Source organism: Geotrypetes seraphini, chromosome 18 (assembly GCF_902459505.1).
Source record: "Geotrypetes seraphini chromosome 18, aGeoSer1.1, whole genome shotgun sequence".
NCBI classification, from domain to species: domain Eukaryota; kingdom Metazoa; phylum Chordata; class Amphibia; order Gymnophiona; family Dermophiidae; genus Geotrypetes; species Geotrypetes seraphini.
In genome coordinates this window covers 29,813,818-29,828,253 of record NC_047101.1, presented here as the reverse complement: position 1 = coordinate 29,828,253, position 14,436 = coordinate 29,813,818, and the positions used below count along the sequence as shown (strand labels likewise).

Below are 14,436 nucleotides of genomic sequence, written 5' to 3'. Positions count from 1 at the left end.
AAATTTTGAACTGGAGACCACGAGGGGATGCACCCCCTAGTGGAGCAGGAAGGCACGCATGCGTGGAGCAGCAGAGCAAACTTAAATCTTCAATCAAGTTTGCTTGAAAATGCTTCCGCATCGGGGCGCCGTAGATGACGACACCCACATGTGAGAATATCATGCCTGCTTGTCCTGGGATAATATACTATCTAAGAATCTCCACTTCAATAACATTCTATATTCCTTTTCCTTATTCCCATATTCCAAATTGTCCCCCCCTGCCCTCCCAAACCCCCCCTCCCCCATCTATATCATAAATGCAAACTTCAATACGAACATATAGGCTAAGCAAAAGATAAGACTCCCTGCAGGCTAACATCCAAACGATTTTTTTTTTTCCTTTTAAGTTATATAAATCTTTCAGTAATATAAAGAAAGCCTAAGAAAAAGAAGAAAACCACTATTTCCCTTCCCTTCCCTTCTCTTTCTTTTTCCCTTTCCTCATTATTCTACTATATAAACTAACTATCCCCATCATGATCAAAGAGAATATAACCATCCATTCTCATTTTCTTTTGCTTCTGGCATTTCCTGTCTTTTTATTTTCCTCTCTCCTTTCCTTTTTTCTTTCCCTTTCCTTCTTTTTTCCTTCTTTTATTTTAAAAGAAAGAATACAAGAATTCCAATAACAAAGTAATAAAAAAATAAAAAAACAAACCATAATACCCACTTTTTAAAACATAGCCTTAGAGCAAAAATATAATATACATACATGAGCCCTCAAATAAAGTAATACTCTAAGGTATTAAATAGCTCCAACACCATTGGTTCACAGATGACATTTAGGCAAGCTTAGCAAGTATATGATGACACATAAATATCAGTTTCAATGAGCTTTCCAGATATTCCACTAATTCTCACAACAACCAATTGTGTGAATAGCATAAATCTGTAGAATATTCAAACGTTCATCCTGCAGCAGATTTGTATAGCAACTTATTCCTTCTGCTAAAGATCAACTAGCTGATAAATGATTCCAAACATAAGGAGAAACGTATGGTATTTGGCAAAAAGCAGGCCGTATCATACAGACTCTACTTTTGATTATAATTCAACATACTACAGTAAATTATATCTCCCCATATTGCAGAAATATTTCATCATTTGACAGTATCATTCCGTCAGCCTGTTAACGGTTCTTTATAAAAAGTCTATTCCAACATCAGTGCATTGTATAACTTATTTAGAGCATATGCCATTGCTATTCAACTGTATATTTAAGATCCACAGACATTCCAATTACATATTAGAGCAATCATCAGAAATTTCCTCTTCACATTTTCTACTTCCCAAAAGGAAATGCATCCGACTTTCTCTGTACAATTAGGCCAATATGACATTTTCAGGTTTCTTAACCTTAAGCTCTGAGCAGGAAAAAACATTGTAGAACGAACTGAAGTAGAATCTTCATATACTTTAAATGTTAGAATGTTAGCCATAGAACCAAACTGCAGCTTTACCCAACGGAATATAGCAGATTCAAAAAAATAAGATATTTTCATCTTTTTAAGAGAAATATGTAAAATATATCAAACAAATAAAGTAAAAAAACAATATATATTTCTCCTTTTCACCCTCAGGTATTCATAGGTGTTTCAGATTTTTCCAAGAATTCTTTTAATTTTCCTGCATCATTAAAGCTCAATGCATAGTTGCTGGATATACCAGTCCAAAACGAGCTCCCATTGCCCTTAACTGTGGGCGTAAATCAAGCAACTGCTTCCTTTTAAAAGCGGTCGTTTTGGCAAAGTCAGGCATAATAAATATTTTTGCATCCTGACACTTAAGGTTCTTATTTTCCTTTGCTAAATTTAGAATTTCTGTAACCTGCTGATACCCGAGTACTTTGAAAATTAATGGATGTGGACCTTTTTGAGTATTCAGCCTCTTCGTTGGAATCCTATGAGCTCTCTCCAGCTCCAACGGAAATTTGTTCTGAAGTGGCAGGATTTTCAGCAAGAAATTAGTTAAAAAAGTGATTGGATCATTTTTTTCTATCCCTTCCGGTAGCCCAATCACCCTCAAATTATTTCTCCTCTCACGGTTCGATAGGTCCTCAATCTCTTGCTTTAATAATTCAATCTCCCTGTAGTCTTTCTTATGCTATACTAACTCCACTTCCGTGCTTTCCAACTGTTTCTCCACACACTCCAGTTTTAAATCTACTGCATCCATCCTTTTTGTCAAACCCGCCACCTCTCCCTTTAACCTCTTTTATGTCTTTTGAATTTTCCAAAACAATATCTCTGATGTTCTTAATTTCCCTCATTAAATCTTTATTATCAACTTCATCCGACAGCAGTGGCACTAACAAGGGGGAAGTTGATTCAATTTTTGATTTCTTAACGCTGCCTGAGCCCGCTCCCGCCGAGGAAGATTTATTTTGCTTACCCAAAGCCATACTTTAAACATATATACTTCCGGACTCGACTTTTGGCTAAAATTTACACTCTATTTTTTCAAAAGTTAGCCCGACAGCATGGAGCAAGTCAGTTACCCAGCCATCATCGTTCGCGTCGAAGCCACGCCCCTCAAAGCTGAAAATTTTTTTTGTGTAAAAATAGTATGTGTAGAGAAGAAAGAGGAGAGCTAAGACCATTAGGCTGGCTGAAGAAAAAAACTGAGTATCTAGGAGTGGAGCCATGAAGGCAGGAATCACTGCACATGCTCAGTAAGCCAAAAGCTTACTATTACTAGGGTAGAGCAGCAACATACAGGATCAGTCTGAGGACCTCAGCAAGTGTGCCTGTATCTCCCCTGCTTGTCTCCAGGGAGGGAACCCCCCCCAAAAAAAAAACCCCTACCACTAGTATTCCAACTAGATCATATTGGACTATACTTAAGTCAAAGCTCTGGTACAAAGGTACTTCCAAAACAAATCAAAAAGGTATTCAAAACTGCAGAAAGCCTTCCTGGAGCAATGTAGAAAAAAGACTGGTATACAAATCAATTAATGGCTTAATTTTGCTGTTAAAAGCACTAGAGTGAATAAAATCAGGTAGACCTGCTTAACCCACCATTTTTTTAAGATGTTCTTTTCCCTCATACCACAGCAATAAGGCAGTTCGTATCAACTCACCGTTTGCTTAAATGCTGGTGTAGTCGCCTTGCTGGCTTTCCCATTCTGGCTCGCCTTCTGTGGAGTCTTTGCTTTAGAATCCTGGGTGCATGAATATAAAAAATGTTGAGGTTTAATCATAGAAGCCCTTACAGAACATACAAAAACTGAACCTACAAAGGCTCAACCCCCAAACTATGCCTCAGTGTTGTAACTGCTATATGGCTAAAGCTTGCCCATTTTGATTCTATATAGCAGAAAAGAAGAGATCTTTTTTTATTAAAATTCTTTATTCATTTTTCCATCTTAATCAAGTACACAATAATATATCAGTTAAAACTTGAATACATCACTTGTAGGACGTCCTGCGTGCTTGTACGTGATGAGCGTGCTGTCGGGGCAACGGCTGACTTAGGAGAGGAGAGGTGAGGCCGCACGCATACTCGCTCAGGATGGTGGCCAGCTTGGATCGGGAGCCAGGAGGCATCGGCCGAAGCGGGAGGGCAGCCGCACGGGGACCCCGAGGGAAGGAAGCCACCACTTTGGAAGCACTGCAGCACCCACAGGCAGGTACTCACCCCTGGGCCACCATTGCAAACAGAGCTCGTTTATCGGGGCAGTGCTCGGTTTGCGAGACAAGTTTGCTGAGTGTTTTGCTCGTCTTGCAAATCACTTGCAAACCGGTGCACTCGTAAACCGAGGTACCACTGTACAAGAAAAATGCTGATTTCAAGAGAATGAGCAAGAGCTGTCTTGCTCAATGCTAGCTTTTTCACTTTTGATACAAATATCTGTTTAGATTTCAGCAGCCAGGGCAACCTCATTTAGCTAAAGCAATTATCACACAAGGACACTGGCAAATTTATCTTATGTCAGGAGGAAAGAATCTTGCAAGCATTAATAGCAGACTTTAGCTGTGACTGCAATATAGGGAGGATCCATAGCACCAGTGCTCCCCAGTGATCAAATAACTAAGAGAACAAAATGATGAAGTGTACCCCTGAAAATCTCAGAGAAGGTGGGAGCCGACAGGCCTTGAGCAAGTGCCTCACGTCTGGAGCACAATGAGCACTTTTTCCCTTGTAAAGTGCTCATTGCGCTACACGCTAGCTAGCTAAAAGAAAAGTGCTGGTTAGTTAGAAAATACAGTAAAATACAACAAATTTAAAGGGAAAGGAGAAATTAGGTTCTTACCTGCTAATTTACTTTCTTTTAGCTTCTCCAGACCAGTAGAGGTTAACTTTACGATTGGGTATATATCTAATCATGACCAGCAGGTGGAGACTGAAAACAAAACTTTGGGACAGTATATCCTAGCCCCTCCTCTCTATTTCCCTCAGTCTGCCGAATAGCCAAGCAGAACCAAGAACTGGAAAACAACAGAGAGAAAAAACAATACTCCGAAAGGAGTAACAAATAACATACCCAAAAATGCTGTTGGAAAATGCAGAGGAGAAATTCCCGAAGGAATAAGGTCCCCACAGCTCGCCAGCTAAGCCAGCCGAGCCACAGCCGCTGTTCTTCAATTCTCCCCGGCCCTAGAAAAATACTAGAACCCGCAGCAAAAACCAAAAACTGCCCGCGCAACAGCCCCAACAACAACAACAGACAGGGTGGGGACCTCTACTGGTCTGGAGAAGCTAAAAGAAAGTAAATTAGCAGGTAAGAACCTAATTTCTCCTTCTTTAGCACTCTCCAGACCAGTAGAGGTTAACTTTACGATTGGGACGTACCAAAGCAGTCCCTCTCACGGGCGGGACCCCCGAAGGGCCGATACCAGAACACGCTCACCGAACACCGCGTCCCGACGCGCCTGAACATCTACCCGATAATGCCGAACAAATGAATGCAAGGAGGACCAAACCGCAGCCTTACAAATATCCACCGGAGGCACGAGCGACGACTCAGCCCAAGAAGCCGCCTGACCCCTAGTGGAATGAGCCTTGAGAAACTCCGGAACCGGCTTCTGACTCAGAAGATAAGCGGAAGCAATCATCTCCTTGATCCAACGCGCAATAGTAGCCTTAGAAGCGCCAGCCCCCCGACGAGGACCCGCCAGAAGCACAAAGAGATGATCGGAGCTCCGAAAATCCCGGGTCCGCTGCACATAAGCATGGAGGACCCGACCGACATCCAACTTGCGCAGCTGTCGTTGCTCAGAAGAACCCTCCCGACTGCCCAAGACCGGGAGGACCACCGATTGATTGACATGAAAAGGAGAAACTACCTTCGGCAGAAAGGAAGGAACAGGCCGCAAAACAACCCGCTCCTTCGAAAACTCCAGGAAGGGAGCCCTACAAGAGAAAGCCTGTAGCTCAGACACCCGTCTAGCGGAAGTAATGGCCACCAAAAAGACCGACTTCAGCGTAAGGTCCTTCAACGAACAGCCATCCAACGGCTCGAAAGGAGGGCGCACTAGAACAGAAAGAACCAGATTGAGATCCCAAGAGGGAATCGAGGGCCTTATGGGAGGCCTGATCAACTTGGCCGCCCTAAGAAAGCGAATCACATCAGGAATGGCTGACAACCGCTGACCTGTCACCAGCCCCCGAAAAGCCGACAGGGCCGCCAGATGAACCCGAAGAGAAGACCAGGCCAGGCCCCTATCCAGGCCATCCTGCAAAAACTCTAGAATGTTAGGCAGAGAAGCGCGAAAGGAGACCACTCCCCGCGCTCGGCACCATTCCTCAAAAAGACGCCAAACCCGTACATAAGCCCGAGAGGTAGAAAGCCTCCGGGACCCCAAAAGTGTAGAGATCACCTTGTCGGAATATCCCTTCTTACTCAGGCGGCCCCTTTCAAGAGCCAAGCCGTAAGACAAAAGGGAGACGGGTCGAACATGGGAATGGGACCCTGCGTCAGAAGATCGCACTCGAGAGGCAGAGGAAGAGGATCCGCCACCAGATGCCTCACCAGATCCGCATACCACGGACGACGAGGCCAATCCGGAGCCACCAAGACCACCAGCCCCGGATGGCGAACAATGCGAAGCAGTACTCTGCCCACTAATGGCCAAGGAGGGAACACATACAACAGCCCCTCCGTTGGCCACGGTTGGACCAGAGCATCCAGACCCTCGGCCAGACCGTCCCTGCGACGACTGAAGAAGCGGGGTACTTTGGCGTTGCCACTTGTAGCCATCAGATCCATCAGGGGCTGCCCCCAAGCACGCACTAGCAACTGAAACGCCTCGGCGCCGAGACACCACTCTCCCGGATCCAAGAAGTGACAACTGAGGAAGTCCGCCTGAACGTTTTCTACCCCGGCAATGTGAGAGGCCGAGAGGTCCAGAAGATGCGACTCCGCCCAAACCATGAGCCGAGCCGCCTCCTGCGCCACCAGAGTGCTCTTGGTGCCCCCCTGACGATTGACATAAGCCACCGCCGTGGCATTGTCTGACAGGACTCTGACCGACTTGCCCAACAAAAGGGAGTGGAAAGCCAACAGCGCCAGCCGGACCGCCCTGGTCTCCAACACGTTGATCGACCAGGAGGCCTCCTCCGTGGACCAGGTTCCCTGAGCTGAGTGACCCAGACACTGGGCCCCCCAACCCAGGAGACTCGCATCCGTAAGGAGCACCGTCCACTGCGGAAGATCCAGACCCACCCCCTGAACTAGGTGAGGGGTCCGGAGCCACCAACGCAGACTGCAGCGCGCCAAGCCTCGCAGGGGAACCGGAACATCCATCCCGTGCCTCTGGGGAGACCACCTCCGGAGCAGAGCATACTGGAGAGGACGCATGTGGGCCCGCGCCCACCTCACCACGTCCAGGGACGCCGCCATCGACCCCAGGACCTGGAGGAAATCTCGCGCCCGAGGACACCGGGACGCCAAAAGCAGGCGAATCTGAGACTGCAATTTGCTCACCCGGGCCTCTGGGAGGAAGACCTTCCCCAAGGAGGTGTCGAACAGCACCCCGAGGTACTCCAGACGCTGAGCCGGAACCAACCGACTCTTGGAAAGGTTGACCACCCAGCCCAGCGACCGGAGAAACTCCACCACCCGAGCCGTAACCCGGGAGCTTTCCTGCAACGACTTGGCCCGAATTAACCAGTCGTCCAGGTAGGGGTGTACCAGGATGCCCTCCGACCGCAAGGCTGCCGCGACGACCACCATCACCTTGGTGAACGTCCGGGGAGCCGTGGCCAGCCCAAAGGGAAGCGCACAGAACTGATAGTGCCGACCCAAGATCGCAAAGCGCAGGAAACGCTGATGAGAGGCCCGAATAGGAACATGCAAGTAGGCCTCCGTCAGATCGAGAGAAGTGAGAAACTCCCCCGGCTGAACCGCCAGAATGACCGACCGTAGCGTTTCCATACGGAAAGAGGGAACCTTGAGAGCCCTGTTGACCCCTTTCAAATCGAGGATGGGCCGAAAAGTCCCCTCCTTCTTGGGCACCACAAAGTAAATGGAGTACCTGCCCGTGCCCCACTCCGGGGGGGGCACTGGAACTACTGCCCTGAGATCTAGCAAGCGCTGAAGGGTCTGGCGAAAAGCCTGCGTCTTCCCCGGAGTCTGACACGGAGAAGCGAGGAAAAAATCCGGCAGAGAGCGGGCGAACTCCAGGGCATAACCGTCCCGCACCACCTCCAGGACCCACTGATCGGACGTGATCTCGGCCCATCTGGGAAAAAAGTCGCGCAGCCGGGCCCCCACCGGAACCAAGGGGGGCGCCGGCAAGGCGTCATTGTGCAGGACGGGAAGCGGGGGAACCGGCGGAGGGGTTCCCTGCCCCCCGACGGGCCCCCCGAAAGGGCTGCATGCGCTGGAAGAACCGACCCCGGGAAAACCCCGGAGACTGGAAAGAAGCAGCCCCACGCCCAGGGCGATACTTGCGAAATTCCCGCAAACGCCCCCGGGCCGCACCACCCCGAGACGCCGGGCGGGCACGGTCCTCCGGCAAACGGGGAACTTTGAGTCCGACAGAGTCTGAATCAACTTATCCAAGTCCTCTCCAAATAAAAACGACCCCCGAAAGGGAAATTTAGTAAGCTTAGCTTTGGACGCAGCATCCGCCGCCCAAGCGCGCAGCCACAACACACGCCTTGCGGCCACGCCAAAAGCCATGGACTTAGCCGAGATCCGCACCAAGTCATACAGAGCATCCGAGAGGAATGAGGCAGCCATCTCAATCTTCGCTACCTCCTGATCCACCAGAGACCAGTCGTCAGACTCTCGATCCAAGACCCGCTCCGCCCACCGAAACACGGCGCGAGCGACCAGTCCCCCACAAATAGCCGCCTGGACCCCAAAGGCAGAGACTTGAAAATTTTGCTTAAGGATGGTCTCCAATTTGCGCTCCTCAGAGTCCCGCAAGGCAGAACCGCCCTCAACAGGCACGGTATGCCGCTTGGAAATAGCCGAGACCACCGCATCCACGACTGGCGAAACTAACGTAGCCCGATCCCCTTCAGGAATGGGATACAGGCGAGCCATGCTGCGCGCCAGCCGAAACGGCGTCTCCGGCGTTTTCCACTGCTCAAGAATAATATCCCGAATATCCTGATGCATAGGAAAAGAGCGGGAAACGGAACGGATCCCTCGTAACAGAGGGTCCCCCACACGCGGAGTCTCCGGCGGCGCGTCCTCAAAACGCAAAGCCGAAGAAACCTGTTGAATAAGGTCAGGCAGCTCATCTCTCTGAAAAAGGCGCACCACGGACGCCTCGTCACTGGAGAACGGGAAACCCGACAACCCGCCGCCAGCTTCCGTCCCCTCCAGAGGGTCCTGGAATTCCTCAGAAGGGTCCAGGTCCTCCTCCAGACCGACACGTTCCTCCGACCACAAATCCTCGTCCCACGACACCCGCGGACGCTTGGACAAGAGAGGCGGCGGAGGGGACGTCACGTCAGACAAGAGAGGCAAAGCCGCAGGGAGCGCGGAGGAAACCCCACCCCCCGAGACCCCCTGGGCGCAACCGGGACCCCCAGCCGCCTGAAAATAGGCTTTGCATAATGAAAAGAAAAAATCAGGGGAAAAACCCCCCGAGGGTCCCAAGGGACTCCCTGCCACAGCAGGGGACCCAGCAGAAACCTGCCCCTGCTTAGCCAAAACAGGGGGAAGGTCACCTGAGGTGGAAGACAAAATGGAGGGGCCAGACAGAGAAAATGGCGTCTTTCCCGCCAAAACAGCTCCCTCCATAGCCTGCAGCGGCTGAGAGACCTGAATAGTCTCAGCCGCTAAAACAGGCAAGCCGGCATCAGCTGTCAAAATATCAGCTGAGAGGGAATCCTCTAAAACCCGACCGTCGGCGGCTCGGGGAATCCCTCCGTGGGCGGACGGAGAAGACCGGGCTTCTCCACCGTTCCCTGCCGACTCGCGAGGCACCATCGGCGGGGAGCTCTGGGCGCCTGCAGCCGCTGCCGACGGAGCTCCTCCACCGCACCGGCCTGAACACCGCTTGCACAGGCCGGCCGCGAGTGCCTCGCGTCTGGAGCACAATGAGCACTTTTTCCCTTTAGAAGTGCTCATTGCTCCATACGCGACCTAGCTGTAAAAAAAAGTGCCGGTTAGTTGAAAAAATACAGTAAAATACAGTTTTCTTAAAGGGATACAACCCTCCAGACCAGCACTACCTCAGGATTTTTTTATTTTTTTTTTTTTACAGAACAGACTCCACAGGCTCTCGAAGCAATATGCCTTGCTTGATTTAGGGGGCAAGGCTTACTGCTGAGGCTCCTCTAAAAAAATATGGGGAGGTGGAGGAAGTGGGGGGAGGGACCCCGCTCGTGACCCGCCGGGTTTGACACCCCCGAGGTCGGACGAACCCCCAAACAGAGTCCGTCCAAGCTCCGTCCGGCTAAAAACAGGGACAATAAACCTCTAAACAAATTCCAACAGCCCTACCAAGGGAGATGGGTACAGATCACTCAACACCTGCTGGAGACTGAAAGAAGACTGAGGGAAATAGAGAGGAGGGGCTAGGATATACTGTCCCAAAGTTTTGTTTTCAGTCTCCACCTGCTGGTCATGATTAGATATATACCCAATCGTAAAGTTAACCTCTACTGGTCTGGAGAGTGCTAAAGAAGCAGCATTTTAGACCGGCACTGCCTCAGGATGCTTTTTTTCACAGAACAGACTCCACTGGCTCTCCAAGTAGTATGCCTTGCCTGAATTGGGAACAAGGCTTACTGCTAAGGCACCTCTACAAAATTTGGGGGGGAGGTGGAGGAAGGGCAGGAAGACCCGCCGGGTGCGACACCCCCACCAAAACAGGGACTAGGAGCCCTAAACAAATTCCAAGGGGAGATGGATAGAGCTCACCAAAACCAACACCTGCTGAGACAGAGAAGTCTGAGATATATAGGGAAGGGACAGCTATTATGTATCATACCAAAGTTTGGTCTCAGTCTTCACCTGCTGGTCATGATGAGCTATTACCTATCAGTACATTGGGGTCTATCAGGTGCTATAGAAAAGCACAGTTACTTACCGTTAACAGATGCTATCCAGGGACAGCAGGCAGCTATTCTCACATATGGGTGACGTCATCCAGAGCCCCGATGCGGATGCCTCACAAGCAGACTTGCTTGAAGAAACTAGAAGTTTTGAGTCGCCCGCACCGCGCATGCACGAGTGCCTTCCCACCCAGTGCACAGGACACGTCTCCTCAGTTCAGATAGCTAGCAGAGAAGCCAACCAGGGGAGGTGGGAGGGTTGTGAGAATAGCTGCCTGCTGTCCCTGGATAACACCTGTTACGGTAAGTAACTGTGCTTTATCCCAGGACAAGCAGGCAGGTATTCTCACATATGGGTGACCTCCAAGCTAACCAGAATGGGATGGTGGGAGTGTTGGCAACTTAGGAGAATTGTAATACTGTTTGGCCAAACTGTCCATCCCGTCTGGAGAAAGTATCCAGACAATAGTGAGAAGTGAAGTTATGAACCGATGATCAAGTAGCAGCCTTGCAAATCTCCTCAATCGGTATCGATCTGAGGAAAGCTACAGAAGCTGCCATTGCTCTGACTTTATAGGCTGTGACTTTACTGTGAAGTGGTAATCCAGCCTGGGCATAGCAGAAAGAGATACAAGCCGCCATCCAATTAGAGATGGTGCGTTTAGAAATTGGATGTCCCAACTTATTTGGATCGAAAGAGACAAAAAGTTGAGGAGCAGATCTGTGTGGTTTGGTGCGTTCCAAGTAGAAGGCCAAAGCACATTTACAGTCCAGAGTATGAAGAGCGGATTCTCCAGGGTGAGAATGAGGCTTTGGAAAAAACACTGGAAGTACGATAGATTGGTTGAGATGAAATTCTGAGACCACTTTAGGTAGGAATTTCGGATGAATACGAAGAACCACCTTGTCATGATCGAATACAGTGAACGGTGGATCAGTAACCAAAGCTTGCAGCTCACTGACTCGTCGAGCAGAAGTGAGGGTAATGAGAAACACCACTTTCCAAGTGAGATACTTCAAATGAGCCTTATCAATTGGTTCAAATGGAGGCTTCATGAGTTGAGAAAGGACAACATTGAGGTCCCAAACCACAGGAGGCGGTTTGAGAGGAGGTTTGACATTGAAAGCAATGTTACTTACCGTAACAGTTGTTATCCAGGGACAGCAGGCAGCTATTCTCACTAGTGGGTGATGTCATCCGACAGAGCCCCGATACGGACGTCTCATAAGCATATCTTGCTTGAAGAAACTTAGAAGTTTCGAGATGCCCGCACCGCGCATGCGCCAGTGCCTTCCTGCCCGATGGACCGGGCGTGTCTCCTCAGTTCAGGTAGCTAGCCGAGAAGCCAACCTAGGGGAGGTGGGTGGGACGTGAGAATAGCTGCCTGCTGTCCCTGGATAACAACTGTTACGGTAAGTAACATTGCTTTATCCCAGGACAAGCAGGCAGGTATTCTCACTAGTGGGTGACCTCCAAGCTAACCTCAATGGGATGGAGGGAGAGTTGGCAACTTAGGAGAATAAATTTTGTAACACTGTTTGGCCAAACTGTCCATCCCGCCTGGAGAAAGTATCCAGACAATAATGAGAGGTGAATGTATGAACCGAGGACCAAGTGGCAGCCTTACAAATCTCCTCAATCGGTGTCGATCTGAGGAAGGCTACAGAGGCTGCCATTGCTCTGACCTTATGGGCTGTGACCTTACAGGGAAGGGATAATCCAGCCTAGGCATAGCAGAAAGAGATACAAGCCGCCATCCAGTTGGAGATGGTGCGCTTCGATACAGGTCGTCCCAACTTGTTCGGATCAAAGGAGACGAAAAGTTGAGGAGCAGTTCTGTGTGGTTTGGTGCGATCCAAGTAGAAAGCCAAAGCACGTTTACAGTCCAGAGTGTGAAGAGCTGATTCTCCATGATGAGAATGAGGCTTTGGAAAAAACACTGGAAGCACAATGGATTGGTTGAGATGAAATTCAGAGACCACTTTAGGCAGGAATTTCGGATGAGTGCGGAGGACCACCTTGTCATGATGGAATACTGTGAAAGGTGGATCCGCCACTAAGGCCTGAAGCTCACTGACCCTGCGAGCAGACGTGAGGGCCACCAGAAAAACCACTTTCCAGGTGAGATACTTAAGTGGAGCCCTGTTGAGAGGTTCAAACGGAGGCTTCATGAGTTGAGAAAGGACAACATTGAGATCCCAAACCACAGGAGGAGGTTTGAGAGGAGGATTGACATGGAAAAGTCCTTTCATAAATCTGGAAACCACAGGATGAGCAGATAGGTTTCCCTTGTAGAGGCTGATGGAAAGCCGCAATAGCACTCAGGTGGACTCTTATAGATGTAGACTTGAGACCAGACTGAGACAGGTGTAGAAGATAGTCCAACACAGAGGATAGGGAAGCTCGCTGAGTCTCCTTGGAATTGGAAACACACCAGGAAGAAAATCTAGTCCACTTTTGGGAGTAGCATTGTCGAGTAGCAGGCTTCCTGGAAGCCTCCAAGACATCCCTCACCGCTTGGGAAAACTGGTGAGGGGTTACGTTGAGAGGAACCAAGCTGTCAGGTGGAGAGACTGCAGATTGGGATGAAGGAGTGAACCTTGATGTTGAGTGAGTAGTGAAGGAAACACTGGAAGAAGTATGGGCTCCCTGCTGCTGAGTTGAAGTAGAAGGGAGAACCAAGGTTGCCTGGGCCACCGAGGAGCTATCAGAATCATGGTGGCCTGGTCGGATTTCAACTTGACCAGAGTCTTTTGAATGAGAGGAAATGGAGGAAACGCATACAGAAAGCGATTCCCCCAATCCAGCAGAAAGGCATCTGCCTCGAGGCGATGAGTAGTGTAGATCACAGTTCTTCAACCGCCGGTCCGCGCAGGGCCGGCAAGATTGACTCACTTCAACTTCCTGCCGGTCCACGCAGGGCCGGCAAGATCAACATCTGAAGCATGCGCTGGGCTGGAGAGATCTTGGGGAGCCTCCAACAGTGGCTTTCTCCCCTCTCTGCAACTCTCCTTTACTTCCCAGTGCAGCGATTCACGAAGGCAGCCTCGGGGCTTTTGCTGAGTCGCAGCTGCCTCTGATGATGCAACTTCCTCTTTCCTCAGAGGCGGCGCGACCCAACAAAGGACCCGAGGCTGCCTTTGTGAATCGCTGCGCTGGGAAGTAAGAAGAGCTGCTGGGAGGGGAGAAAACCACTATCAGAATCTGGGAAGCTGCTGGGCAGGGGAAAAAAGGGACAACTGCTACTGGAGAGGGAGAAGGAGAGATGCTGCTGGGAGGAGAGAAGGGAAATGAATCTGGGAAGCTGCTGGGCAAGGGAAAAAAAGGGACAGCTGCTACTGGAGAGGGAAAAGGAGAGATGCTTCTGGGAGGAGAGGAGGGAAAGGAATTTGGGAAGCTGCTAGGCAAGGAAAAAAAGGGACAGCTGCTACTGGAGAGGGAGAAGGAGAGATGCTTCTGGGAGGGGAGGAGGGAAAGGAATCTGGGAAGCTGCTGGGTAAGGAAAAAAAGGGACAGCTGCTACTGGAGAGGGAGAAGGAGAGATGCTTCTGGGAGGGGAGGAGGGAAAGGAATCTGGGAAGCTACTGGGCAAGGAAAAAAGGGACAGCTGCTACTGGAGAAGGAGAAAGAGAAATGCTTCTGGGAGGGGAGGAGGGAAAGGAATCTGGGAAGCTGCTGGGCAAGGAAAAAAAAGGGACAGCTGCTACTGGAGAAGGAGAGATGCTTCTGGGAGGGGAGGAGGGAAAAGAATCTGGGAAGCTGCTGGGCAAGGAAAAAAGGGACAGCTGCTACTGGAGAGGGAGAAGGAGAAGGAGAGATGCTTCTGGGAGGGGAGGAGGGAAAGGAATCAGGGAAGCTGCTGGGCAAGGAAAAAAAGGGACAGCTGCTACTGGAGAAGGAGAAGGAGAGATGCTTCTGGGAGGGGAGGAGGGAAA

General features: G+C 49.9%; 1 protein-coding gene across 1 annotated transcript in view; it reads right to left on the bottom strand.

The window, feature by feature from the left end:
* Positions 1-14,436, bottom strand: part of NPM1 (nucleophosmin 1) — a 126,030-nt gene that overhangs the window by 44,930 nt on the left and 66,664 nt on the right. The window contains exon 8 of the mRNA XM_033927466.1: positions 3,122-3,202. Coding sequence (XP_033783357.1) covers positions 3,122-3,202 — 81 coding nt within the window. The remainder of the gene's footprint in view (positions 1-3,121; positions 3,203-14,436) is intronic.